This window comes from Ammospiza caudacuta, chromosome 22, assembly GCF_027887145.1.
Source record: "Ammospiza caudacuta isolate bAmmCau1 chromosome 22, bAmmCau1.pri, whole genome shotgun sequence".
Taxonomy (NCBI): Eukaryota; Metazoa; Chordata; class Aves; order Passeriformes; family Passerellidae; genus Ammospiza; species Ammospiza caudacuta.
The window spans coordinates 2,462,501-2,475,663 of NC_080614.1; the positions used below are offsets into that span (position 1 = coordinate 2,462,501).

At 46.7% G+C, this 13,163-nt stretch overlaps 2 protein-coding genes across 3 annotated transcripts in view; both read left to right on the plus strand.

Annotated features, from left to right (window-relative positions):
* The window catches only part of HIPK4 (homeodomain interacting protein kinase 4), an 8,945-nt gene extending 7,228 nt beyond the window's left edge, over positions 1 to 1,717 (plus strand). Inside the window, exon 2 of the mRNA XM_058818534.1 lies at positions 1,653 to 1,717. Within this exon, the coding sequence (XP_058674517.1) occupies positions 1,653 to 1,717 (65 nt within the window). The remainder of the gene's footprint in view (positions 1 to 1,652) is intronic.
* Positions 1,718 to 3,753: 2,036 nt separating this feature from the next.
* Positions 3,754 to 12,844, plus strand: PPIH (peptidylprolyl isomerase H). Of its 2 annotated transcripts, XM_058818737.1 has the most exons (10): positions 3,754 to 3,837; positions 4,197 to 4,261; positions 4,861 to 4,884; positions 5,386 to 5,430; positions 5,770 to 5,812; positions 7,278 to 7,370; positions 8,882 to 8,969; positions 9,810 to 9,850; positions 11,031 to 11,119; positions 12,709 to 12,844. In XM_058818737.1, the coding sequence occupies exons 1-9, from the start codon at positions 3,772 to 3,774 to the stop codon at positions 11,097 to 11,099; spliced, it is 534 nt and encodes a 177-aa protein (XP_058674720.1). In that variant the 5' UTR covers positions 3,754 to 3,771; the 3' UTR covers positions 11,100 to 11,119; positions 12,709 to 12,844. The 2 variants fall into 2 exon arrangements, with proteins under 2 accessions (XP_058674720.1, XP_058674721.1); XM_058818738.1 differs by lacking the exon at positions 4,861 to 4,884 and having other exon boundaries at positions 3,762 to 3,837.
* Positions 12,845 to 13,163: the final 319 nt, after the last annotated feature.

The following is a 13,163-nucleotide window of genomic DNA, read 5'->3' on the forward strand; positions in this document are numbered from 1 at the left end:
GGGTTCTCCAGCACAGGAAGGATGTGAACCTGCTGTCCAGAGGCCATGGAACTGCTCTGAGGGCTGGAGCAGCTCTGCTCTGGGGACAGACTAAGAGCCAGGGATGTTCAGCCCAGAGAAGAGAAGTCTCTAGGGGGACCTTAGGGCCCCTTCCAGTGCCTAAAGGGGCTCCAGAAGAGCTGGGGAGGGACTTGGGACAAGGTGGTGTGACAGGAAAAGGGAGAATGGCATCATACTGTTATCTGGCAGGGTTAGATGGGACACTGGGAAGAAATTCTTTCCTGCAAGGGTGGTGAAGCACTGACATGGCTTACCCATAGAAGCTGTGGAGCTGACAATGTGTCACTTATACTCAAGAGCATCCCTGAACCAGCCTTGGGACTTGATGCCAACTTGCCTCACCAGCAGCCTGGAGAGCTGCCTTCCAATCAGCTCTACCAACAGGATATAGCCAAGGCATTACTGTAAGTTTCCCTCTTCTCCTTGAGAAACCACGTTCCACACCCAGAGACAAACCAGGAGGTGCTGTGATGGTTCCCACCAGCTGTCCAGATCAGAGAGACACAGGTAAGGCACCATGGAGGAGACACTGACTGTCATTTCTCTTGCATGAACCGGGTTTAACAGCAGGAGGGAACCAGGGCACAAGGGCTCATAAGATCCAAAAAATGCATCAAACAGCAGCAAGAGAAGAGGAAAATGTGCAGATCACCAAGCTGGGATAGTGCTTTTAGGTAACATCTGCCAGCACAATTATAGTGAAAAGCATTGGGAGGTCAGGGACTGACTGAGAAGAGTGCCCAGCAGAGAGGAGAGCCCAGGGAGACAGGAGAAGACAGAGGACGTGAAAAAGATGGAAAGTGGAAACTGAGGCTACTCATAGTGTGCAGGCCCTGGAGAGAGACACTGTTGGTTGAACAGATGATGGGGAAGAGTAACCTGGCTTGTAGTGCAATTTTTACATGATTTGCAAGGGTGTTTTTTGATGTCATGTGTGCCTGAGAAGGTAAGAGGACAAGGCACAAAGAAATGGTTTATGCAGATGCAATACATGTAGCTAAATAATAAAATCATTTATGTTGGTAATTCTATAGTAAAGTATCTTTCCCCTTCTCCGGGGCTGCTGAAGAAGTGACTTTTACACAGAATGTGACTAGTGCCAAGAAAGATCCCTGCACTTGGATGCTCATCTGGACTCTGCTCCTGCTCACATCCCCTACTCCCAAAACCTTTCTCATTGGACTTAATTGCCAGAGGGCACAGCAGTCCCAAGCACTGGCAGTGGAGATCATTCCTCATTTTGGAGTGAGCTTCACAGTAGGCTTGGGAGTGGGTGCTTTATACTTTCTGTGAAAAGAAATGCTTAAATGTTTGTCTTGGTTTTGCCTCAGAAAGTGATTTCTGGGATGGCTGAGAAATAGGACAGAAGGTATATGAACTGCAGCTTGTATGAGACACTGCAGAATCATCTTCAAGGTGAAGTGTTGTGTTTTTTAATCAAACTCCACTGCCCAAGTCTGCCAGGAAACCAATTTCTTCACCAAAAGAAGGAGTAAAAAGAGTGGAAACTCACCTGCTTAATCAAACAGCCCTGTTGATGGGAACTGTCAGTGTCCATGCTTGCAGTCGCTGGGCTTCCCTGTCTCCTGCAGATACCTCTCTCTGGGTGCTGCACCTGGCAGAACGTGAGCCACTCAGAGGGGAGCTGAGCCTCTGACCCAGGAGCCCTGGAGACACTGTTCCTGAGAATTCTTTTTCCCTGAGATCTCTGCACGCTCTTTCAATACAATTGTACAAAGCTCCCACCTTTCTACATAACAAGGGAGTGTTCATAAAGGAAGTCTTGAGTTAAACAAATTTTAAAAAATCCTGTTGTTTCTTGCACGGTCAAACTCTCTATAGAACAATCAGAAGCAACCATATGGGACCAGGTTCGGCTTGATGGTTTTATTGTTTCAATCATAAATGTCAGGTTTAATGGTCAGCCTTCTCCTGAGATGTCTGCAGCCTTTGATGGTCACTGGCAGGTTATGCTGGGAAGCTTGGTGACCAGTACTGACCAGGTCTGTACAGAAGCTATATGCACTTGAAATCATTGGCGAAGAGTGAGGCTACTGTTGCAATGTTGCAACTGGTGCTACTTTTTACTCCTCCTCTCTTGAGGATGAATGAAGAAGTTCCCTTTCTCCACGCCTGCACCATCCTCCCCCGAGCTTCTGCCATCAGGAGGCTCTTTCTCTCCCTGTGGGAGCAGCCGAGCAGGTTCCCATGGCCATGTCCCAGCTGGCGGAGAGGGTGCCCTGAACTTCCTGGGAGATGGAATGTCGAGCTGGCTTCTATTCAAGATCTCCCCCTCCTCAGTGCGTGTGGGCTTTCTCCACCTCCTTGATTTCTTGCAGTCTCCTTGCGGCTTCAAGCCTGTCATTTTCTGGCACACTTGACATGACAGGCAGAAGACTGAAGCAGCACAAGGCTTTGGAAAATAGATCACTGTTTTCCAGTCATGTCTGTCCCTTTCAGGCAGTGACTCATCTTTATGCTCCCAGACATCCATTTTGCCCCTTTTCACAGCTGGCCTTTCTCAGAGAGCATGCATCTGGAAATTTACACAAGCCCAGTTTAGTCAGTGTTCTCCTGGGGGTCAGGGCACCTCAGAGCAGACAGGGAAATATTCCCAGTGCCCTGGGTTTCCACAAATGCATACCTAACAATTTCCAAATCAGAATTCTCGTCCCGGAAAGGTCTCTTTCCAAGCAGAAAAGTTGCAGTGCACTTGTTTACATGCCTTGCTCATCTTTCTGCCACAGAAAGCATGACTTCTGCTCAAGCACATTGACAAAGTCAGGACATTCAAGGATGTCCTGTAAACCTCTCAAAGGCAGTGTTCAGCTGATCAGACCTTGAAAACAAGCACAGATCTAACTGTTGCCATCGTGGAATTAGTGGAAAAGACCCTGAGGATTAAAACCAATTGCTCACCCACCACTGCCAAGGCCACCACTAAACTACGTCCCCAGGTGCCACATCTACACAGCTTTTAAACCCTTTCAGGGATGGGGGCTCCACCACTACTCTGGACAGTCTTGCCAGGGCTGGATGAGCCTTTCCACAGAGATTCTTACTGATGTCCAACCTGAACCTCCCCTGCAACAACTTGAGCACAGTGCCTCTTGTCCAGTCCTTTGTTCCCTGGGAGCAGAGCCCGACCTTCACATGACTGCATCCTCCTGCCAGAGGGTTGTGGAAAGCAAGAAAGTCCTCTCAACCCTCCTTTTCTCCAGGCTGAGTCCCCCCAGCTCCCTCAGCTGCTCCTTGTGCTCCAGACCGTTCCACAGTTCCATTCTCTTTTCCAGACATACTCCTGCCCCGCAATGTCTTTTTTGTAGAGAAGCACCAAGAACTGACCCCAGGACTAGAGGTGCCTCACCACAGCTGGGGGCTGACTGCCCTGGTTCCACTGGCCACGCCGTGGCTGATACATCCCATGCGCTATCGGGCCTCCTTGCCCATCCGGGCTCATGTTCAGCGTGCCCAGGGGCAGGGAGATGAACGGGCAAGCCTTCCCAACCGAGCAGCGGTCTACTCTGGGCAGTCCGAGCTGCCCCAGCAGGATGGAGCTCCGGACGCCACCCGGATACCACAGACGCGGTCCGGACACACAACACACATCCCACACGTCCCGGACAGCCTCAGTCCCTCTCCCGCCCGTCTCGCCTTTCGTCGCCGTTTCCACTTCCGCCGCCATTTCCGCTTCCTGCAGTGGCAGTGGCAATGTCGGCGCTGGCCGCGAATCCCAACAACCCCGTGGTTTTCTTCGATGTGACCATCGGCGGGCAGGTGGGGGTGCTCCAGGACGGGGAGCGGCCCGGGGAGGGACTGTGGGGATAATTGGGGATGTCGGAGTGTTGTGGGGGATGAGAGAGCACGGGCGGGGTTCAACGTGGGGCTTGCGGGGCCGCGCCTGGAAGCGCTGGGAGGGGCGGTACCGGGAGCCGGGTGCGGCCCTGCCGGGTCACCGGGCCCGTCGGGCAGGGCTCGCAGGGGAGAGGGGAAGGACTGCGTCAGGAGGAGCCTGCAGGGGTGGGCATGAATGGGGGTGAATGAGGTGACCGGATTTGTGGGAGTGCCTGGGGTCGGGCGGCGGGCGTCTGTGTGTGAGGGGACCTGGAGGACTCACCTGGCCCTCCTCTCCTCAGGAGGTCGGCCGCATGAAGATTGAGCTGTTCGCAGATGTTGTACCCAAAACAGCAGAGAACTTCAGGTAACAAGCAGCTACCGTTCCTGCAGCTCAGCCTGGACTGAAACTGCAAAGGCTTTCTGGTGCAAGAATGGCTTTTTGTGGCAAACTGATTAGCTGACGCCCACCCCAAACTGCCTCACCTACTTTCTGTCTCTCTGTTCTCAGAGATGCTGTGTGGCATCCTGGTCTCTCAGGGGACCCTGTCTGGCTGGAAGGGGTCCTCCTCTGCTTCTTCTGTGAAGCCTCCTGATTTGCTCCATGCAAGGCAGTGCCTTGTGCCGTGCTGGAGGTCTCCTGGCCACCCAGTTCTCCTGCCATCAACTGAGGGGTGCACCATGTGAAATCCCACTTCCATTGGAGGCATGGACATACCCTGGTCTCTGTCAAACACAGTGCCTGCCCCACATTCAGTTTCTTACAACCTTGGTGTTAACTCTCTGACTTCCTCACTACGAAGAGTACAGAATATGTTTTGAAATGTCAGGGGGAAGGAGTTACCATTTCCTGTTCCTGTTTCTCTGGGAACATCTCTGATGCAATAAGGAAAATCCTGTGCACCTGTTGGTGCAGCCCTCAGAGTTCATATGCACCTAACACTCTGCTCTCTTTTTGTTTGCCAGGCAGTTTTGTACAGGTGAATTCAGGTAAGTAGATTAAGTGTCCCGCTTTAAGTGTCCTTTAAGTGTCCCATTGGAGAAACAGGGCTGGGTGAGGTAGAAAGGGTTTCTTTTGAACTTTTTCATGTTGCACTAGTACAAAATGGAAGAGAAATCTGCTCTGAGGAATTTGTGAGGGGCTGGAAACTCACAGAGATGGCAGGTTTCTCTTTCTGATATGACTTTTTGTGCTCAGGTGACTCTAAAAAGCCCTATCTGCAAAGCCCACCTGCTCATGCTGCACATTGCAGTGGGATCCTGTGAAGGTGATGGTGTGGGTGTTGCAGGGAACAGTCATTTCATGTGCAGAGCCCACTTGAGGGGTTTTTTTGCCTCCAACAGCAGCAACTGAGAGGCTGCGGTACTTGGCTGTATTTCAAGGCAGCTGCTAATGTATACAGCAACCCTTTGGGACTCTGAATTGCTGAGACAATTTTGTGTTGGGATGTCTAGTAGGTTGCAATAATTCTCCTTTTCACTTCCCTGCAGGAAAGATGGCGTCCCTATAGGTTATAAAGGAAGCACTTTCCACAGGTAAATCATCTACTCTTGTTTTGATACTGAATGGCAGCCTGAGACATACGGGGTTTTGTGACCTGCCATGAGCTGTTTAGTGGTGTTGGGGACATCTGCGGATCATGGCTAATGTAATTCTGTGGCTTTGGGGACCTGGGGGTGCTGTCCTCCCCGCTGGGAGGAATCCCCTGCTTCTCGTGTGCCGCGTCAGATACGGCGTCTGTGGCGTAATCGCTGTCCCTGTTCCAAAGCAATGAGTCCTAAATGACCTCGTATCAACCATTAATTGGTATTTGTTGTAGATTTTAGGCTGCAGCATTCACAGACTGTTAACTAAGTGTTGTTTTACTTCTTTAGGGTAATAAAGGATTTCATGATCCAAGGAGGTGACTTCGTAAATGTATGTACTCCTGTACTCTTTTTGTCCTTTTCCTCTGTGGTATAACATGCTACTGTTTCCAAGGGTCTGTGCTGATTTGTGGGCTCTCTTTCTTTTTTGAGGTATCCAGTAGTAACTGGAGCTATCCTCATAGCATTGCTGCCATCCTACTGCAACGGACAATAAACCACTTGAAAACAAATCTGGAGCCTTGGGCAAACACACATTCTTCCCAAAACATTTTCTCTCTGCAATAACCTGCCAAAACCCTGGAAGCTTTCAAAACTTGAAAAATTTTGTTTGCCCTGTTTTCCTTCCCCCTTCTGTGGACCTCCTCCAGACAAAACACCTCTGTGAATTTCAATTCACATTGTTGGTAAACCCTAAGTACAAAACCCAGTGCGTAATGTAAGAGGTCATTTAAATCAAAACTAGCCTTTTGTTACTAAATTTTCTCAAAATAGAAAAGTCTTTGCACCCACAATGGTGGTCATGCTCTGACATGGGGATAAGCACAACATATGAGTAAGGCTGATGGGCCACAGGATCTCTTCACTGTTCTAGGATCCAGTAAAATGATTTTATTTTTGGATGTGTTTCAAAATATGAGGGAAGTAATAAAACTTTTTTAATATAAAACTTGGTGGTATGAAAGTCTCTTAGAGAAATGACCACACAGCAGGTGTTTCAGCAACACCAGACTCCGTGGTAGTTGCTAATCTTCACACTGCTCAGATGTCCCAGTGCACTGTATTACTTCCACTACATCTCAACAAGCTTTACACATTGCTCCGGTATTTGGAATTTATATGTTATATTTATTACAAAGCCACCTGGGGAGCAAGCACAGTCACACTGACCCCTGAAACAGGGTGCAGGTTTCTTTCTCAGAGCCAAAAGTTTACTTAAACTACAGAGAGCAGGAGGGAAGCAAACAAGGGCTGGGCAAGTAGAGCAAAAGGACTTAATAGAAAGTACAACATAAACAGAAGATCTTTATTTTAGAAACTGTTCTTGTGGAACAGAAAGATTGCTTTCCTATTTCCAATAAAGTCACAGAAAATAAGGTGAAATATATAAAACCACTGTAAGCCAACTTTTGCCATGCAACCACTTTTGCTTTCTTTGTCACACCATCCCATACTTCTGTGTCTCCTGCTTTTTCCCTTCCAAGTCCTGATGGGTCTGTACCAAGCAATCTGTAGCCTCCACTTCACTCTGGGAGGCTTAAACTTACCATCTGCATGGGCTTCTGCCAGTATATGAATGATGAACAATGAACTGTGTAGTTAGAAACTGGTTCCTGTTCTTGTTCTGAAATGAAACACTGAATGTGTTCACTGCTGGTGTATGTAAATGGCAATACAAAGTCCATTTTGCCCTTTCCTCTTGCTTACAGATTTTAAATTAATTTTTAATTTGAATTGCTCTGTAGCAGTTGCTACGGAACAAATGCTGTAGCTGACTGGGTACCTCTGTCGTGCAGGGAGACGGCACTGGAGTAGCCAGTATATACAGGGGTCCTTTTGCAGACGAAAACTTCAAGCTGAAACATTCTGCTCCTGGCCTGCTTTCTATGGTGAGTATAAAATAATGACCTTACAGACTAAAATCTTTTGGAACTTTCTCTGTGCCCTTTTCCTAAGTGTATATAGTATTTGCTTGGCAGCAGAATCTCTGCCATTGGGTACAAGGTCTGCTTTGTAGCTGCTAGTCAAGCAGCTACTTTTAGGTCAATATGTTGAGTAACACAATAGTCCTGTTCTGCAGCATCCTTTCTTTGCTGCCTGTTGGAGCGCTGGGACAGGCTCAGCTTGATTGCTTTCAGAAGAGCTTAATTCTTGCAGTTTTCATACAGTGGTGAGTTGGTGGTGTTTTCTTCTTTCCTGATACTGCTATCAAACACTGACCTTGGTAAGGATGAAACAGAGACATTGGGGAGTTCCAAAGCCACAGCAGTGTTACCATGGTATCTTTTAATACAGACCTTCCTATTCAACATAGTAGGAGAAACTGCAACTATTGCACATTGTCTGGTAGGAACAATACCCGGGCTTTTGGAATAGAAAGCAAATGGAGTCAGTGCTTCAGTGTTCCTATCCACAATTGCTTCTTCCTCAGCTCTTTCAGCTGCTCTGCCCTTAGAACCACTTAGGACATTAGTAGTTTGGGTTAGTCATTCATCCATGTTGAAAACATGGCCCAATAAGATGTCATGGCACAGCTAAGCAGCTTGTGTACTGTGGTGTGAGAGAAGGGATTCACTCCAGTATTGCCACTTTTGTATTAAAGTGGCATGGCTCTGAAGTCATTATACTGGGTCAAACCTGGGATCCCAGGAACCATGGATCCCAGCTGGATTCTTTTGAAGCTGGCTAGCATTAACTAGAAAGCCAAAATGACCCTGTCCTTTGCAGTCCTGCAACTGGAAAACTTGACCAGGTCACTCATCAGGACAGAAACTTGCTTTAGTAGCTCCTGGTTGTCAATATGACAAGTGGCATTCAGTGTTCCAGAGATGTTTTCTTAACAGAGTGCAAATGCTCTGGGGTTTTGTACTTGGGTGTGAATAAAATTTCACATCTGCATCCCAAAGTTCCTGTGAGTCCTGTGCCAATACAGTTGTTACTTTTCTCATCATGACCATTGAAAGTTTTTTATTTGTATTCTGAGGAAACCTCACAAAAACCAGAAATCAGCTGGGTTCTTTTCTTGCCCTGGTTTCTGGTGTTCAGTTTTCCTCAGGGTAATGCTGCAGCCAATAAATACTCGTCACCAAAATGTTCAGCCTTTTTTCAGGAGTCTGCTCTAAAGCCTGGACTTTGGCACAGTTTTGTATTGAGCACGCCTTTGTAGAAGTATAATAAATAGTGAGTGACATGGCGCTTGTGAGTTCTGGTGTGACTGGGTGTGGTGACATGCTACATCCCAGCACAGGGTCTCCTGCAGATGTGTATTGTTTCCTTTGGTTTGTCTAGCAATAAGCTAAAAATAATACATACTTAAATAACACCTCTTCTTTATGTGTCTGCCTTCAGTTTTGTTCAGTCTGAAAGAGTATACTTGTATTTTGCTGTTCTCAACCCCCAGGCAAACAGCGGTCCGAGTACCAACGGCTGCCAATTCTTCATCACGTGCTCCAAGTGTGACTGGTTGGATGGGAAACATGTTGTGTTCGGTGAGTACCTGCAGTAAAAGTCCTGGAGTGGCAGCACACAGACATCCCTGCAGGGAAGCTGTTAAAAGAAATACTGAGAATCAGAATCTTCTGAATTGGGAGGAACCCAGAGGGATCATCAAGACCAACTCCTGACCCTGCACAGGTCACCCAAAAAATCCCACTCTGTGCCTAAGAACTCTGTCAAAATTCTCCTGGAGCTCTGGCAGCCTTGGGACTGTAATCATTCCCTGGGGTGCCTGTTCAGTGCCCAGCCACCTCTGGGTATCGACTGCTCATTCTTCCCTCCTCTCTTGTGCTATCTGAGGGATCTGTGCTACCTGCTGGATCACTGTTGAAATGAATCACTTTTTCACAGGTTAGCCTTTATCCAGATCAGTGTTCAGTGTACTGTATTTGGGCACAAATCACTGTGCATGTGCTGAGGGCACAGATGAGCGGAAGGATTCCTTTCTTCTCCACTATCAGAGAGGGCTGAGCTTTCACCCGAGTTTTGGACAGTAATTCTGTGAAACTGTAACTGCTAACTTGCATTTACTGCTGGTTGAACTGTAGGAGTTCCAGACCAGTCTTAAGCTGGTGGTCTCAACCCCCAAATTTCTAGACACACTACCCCTGTGGTGGGAAGAGGCACTTAATCTGTGCTGAATGTGGAGAATGTTTGAAGAGGGATTGTTTCCTTTATGAGTTTAGAGATCAGTAACAAATCCTGAAGTGCCCAGTAGCTACACACTGCCCAGGGCTTTTCAGGAAGGACAAAAATTTGTGTACCTGTGATGAGTGGTGGGGAACAAAGGTAAAAATCAGCCATATTGAAGTGGATACATTTTCTCATTCTAGGTAAAATTGTCGATGGGCTGTTGGTCATGAGAAAAATTGAAGTAAGTTTGAATATGGCTACTTCCTTGTGAATGTCTGCATTGGAAAGTTATGTACATGATTAAGTAGAGTTGTCCTGCTGTCTGTTTACAGGATACCAGTGAATACCAGTGTTGATAACTGGCATTATTGGTTGTCATCATTATAATGTAGCAGGAAATCTGTTGAAACACAGGCTGTCATATGAGTTGGCTTTGAAAATGCTAGGGTCTTGTGACTGTGATAGTCTTTGAGCGGGGATTGTGCTCTTGGCTTTATTTGCTTTGCATTTGTTCAGAGGCTGAATTAAAAAGTTGTTCCATCAGCAGCTCAGACAAGAGCGTAAAGCATCTCACTTCTTTGCCATTGACTGGGATTATTCAGTGGATGCAAAATCATCAGTTCTGCTGATCTATGATCATGTTTCATAAGAAAAATTTAAGCTAATCTCCTGATAGGCTTCCCGGAGCTGAAGATAAATACAGTCCAGGTGATGATTGCTGCCAACATCAGGCCTGGGTGTCATGGCAGGATAATGAGTAGATTTAACAAATAGCAGCAAGTTCTCTGAGACAGCCAGCATTGACTCCATGACACATGTGGGATAATGTGCATAAGGGTCTCTAATCTAGAAAATGGGGCACAACACAGAGCTGTTGGGCTTTGAGACAAGGTTACACGGAAGGAGTAGTACCATGGTATAATCTGCTGGAGCATTGTGGTGAGCCTGCTTTGGGTATCGGTACAGTGAGACCAAAGTAAGGAAAATTAGAGATTCAGAGAACAGCTGAGTCTAGCACATCAGGAGGTTCAGAATGAGGGTTTCTTTGCCACGGTCTCTTTCCTTTCTGTGTGAGCACAGGTTTGTTTTGCTTGTGGCAGCTGCTTTTAGTATCAAAGCCAGAGCAGCCTCAAGTATGTCCATGAGGAGCTCTCCAGTTCTTACTCTATTCCTTCCCTCAATTCAAAGGACCAGCATCTGGTCTGTGTTCCAAACCTCTGCTTACAGAGGGAATTCACCAGCTTATGGCTGGGCCTGTTGCCAAATGTGTAATGGTGCTTTTCTGCTCCTCAGAGCTGTGTCTGGAATTCCCTGTTCCTCATGTTACAGAGATCTCTCTTAGCCAATCTTCCAGTACCTGTCACTGCCTGAGTTTGCTGTGCTTTTATAAATTTTAATGTTCTGTATTTGTTTGTCCCCAGAACGTGCCTACAGGTCCCAATAACAAACCCAAGTTGCCAGTTGTGATCTCTCAGTGTGGGGAAATGTGAAGCGATGAAGAAGCAATGTGGTAAGTCTCAATCTTCACAGGCACAGTGCCATGAACTCTGGGCTGCTCTGCTTCTTACTTTTCTCTTGATTTATTTTCACATTTCTTTGAACCTGCAGAGAGCTGTGTCAGCTCATTGAAAGACCAGAAAGTGCTTCTCTAACAGCATTTGTTTTTTGTCAGCTGAAGTCCCAGAGCTGGCTTCCCTCCAAGCTGCACAAACACCAGAGGGAGCACAGCAGGGATAAGATTTTGCAGCTGTAGTTGAGGAGAAGATGGGTTTGTGGGAGCTTTTTCTTGGATTGGGCTAGGCTGCCTTGAAGCCTCGATTGTAGAAAGTGGATGAAAGGGAATTACAGCAGTAATCCCTCTGGCATTACCCAGGCAGTCTAGCTGGTGGGAAGCCTCACTTTGACCTGCATATTGGAGAACTTTCCAACAGCTACAAAAAGCAGATTATCCATGGGTGGGACAGGCAGGGATCAAGAAAAGGAGAAGAGAAAGGGAGGACTTAAGCCTCCTTGCTCAATATAGCTGTAGGACCAGCATTACTGAAGGACCAAGGAATACCATTTTGCATAGTCTTACCATGACTTGAAAAGAGTACCACTGTCTTTATCTGAAGAGAGATGTTTCCACTATTTACTGTTATTCAGGCTTCATTTTGGTTAAACCAATAGTCTCAGGCTAACATACAGTAAGTATTCTGTTTCCATTTGTCTGCTCAATTTACTGTAAAAACTACAGGTATTTAAACAAATCTGTCTAGATTTCAGTGTGTTGGGCTTCAGCTTGTCAAAAATCTGCTGTATTAGCCTTTTGGTTGCTGATTTTTTCCACATTTCAGGAGGCAGTTTGGACAAAAGCACATACTCACAGTTTTTGACCTTCCATTAAATGATATCTAAAGGCAACTGGAATTGTCCACAATGTTCCTTCTTTTGTAATAAAGTCTTAGACACCTGCAGCACTTCAAACTCTTTGGAGCTCTTGCTAATTGTTGAAGTGACAACAGGGAATGTAATGATTCTTCCATTCCCCTGGTACTTCTGGTGGCATTTACAGGCTTTTGAAAAAAGCCTGCTAGCGAGGCTGTTCCTTTTCTTGCAGAGCTGTGCTGAGGGGTCGGGTTCCCTTTAGGGCTGTACTCAGTCCCAGACTTTCTTATCATTTTGGTTTGGAGTACTCCATCTCTGGCCAGTGCCCAGCTTGAGCCTGGAAGCTTTTCATTCATAGGTGCAAGGCTGGTGCCACCTTACTTACTTGCAGCCTTGCTGCGCTCTCCTGTCTCTCATCTGACTGGAGATGAGAACAGCTTTTGCATTGCCTGATGTCACACAGCCACATCAGCTACTTGTCAAGATCCTTGAAAATCAGCTGGGAGAAACAGGCACTTTTGCTTTTAACTTCAGAAGTAGATGGGTTGCCTAGCAGGCAGACTTAGGAGAGCTCCTGAGTTCTCTGGATGATGGAAGCTGGTGTGTGTAGCAGCTGGCATGCACTTAAAATCACTGTGTGGCCCCCAGCGTCACTGCACAGCCTGGCTGTTGTAGGATCTATTGGGAATGGCTGTCCAGCATTTAGACTTACCTGTTTCTTCTTCCTTTCAGTGTTCCTTTACTGGTGATTAGACCTGTGCTGGCTCTGTGCGATTCTAATTCCAGCCAGCTCACCTACTGCCCCAGACTTCTGCACAGGCCAGATCCATCCTCTTGAGGTCCTCCTGAAATTATTTAATAATGGGCATCTTTTTTTTTTTTTTTTTTTTTTTTTTTTTTTTTTTTTTTTTTCCTTTTCTTTTTGTTTTTTTTACATTTTGAAATGTAAATAAAGAATTGTTTAAACACGTGCAGTGCACATCAATTAACGTTAGTGGGAATGGATTCCTTTCTAGGTGAGAAGGGCTGTAACATCTTCAGCAACATGTATTATCCCTGGCTGGTTCAGTCAGGAGCATTTACTGCGTGGAATTGAGAGAAAGAAGGGGTGAAAGGAGCTTGGCAGAGCTGTGATGCACCAGCTCTTTCACTCGGCAGGTAACTACAGCTGCCTGGCTGGCAGAAAG

Coding starts and splice junctions, on each gene's coding strand:
- PPIH (XM_058818737.1), top strand. CDS start 3,772: ATGTCGGCGCTGGCCGCGAATCCCAACAACCCCGTGGTTTTCTTCGAT. Junction 3,838..4,196: donor ATGTGACCATCGGCGGGCAG/GTGGGGGTGCTC, acceptor TCCTCTCCTCAG/GAGGTCGGCCGCATGAAGAT. Junction 7,371..8,881: donor CTCCTGGCCTGCTTTCTATG/GTGAGTATAAAA, acceptor CTCAACCCCCAG/GCAAACAGCGGTCCGAGTAC.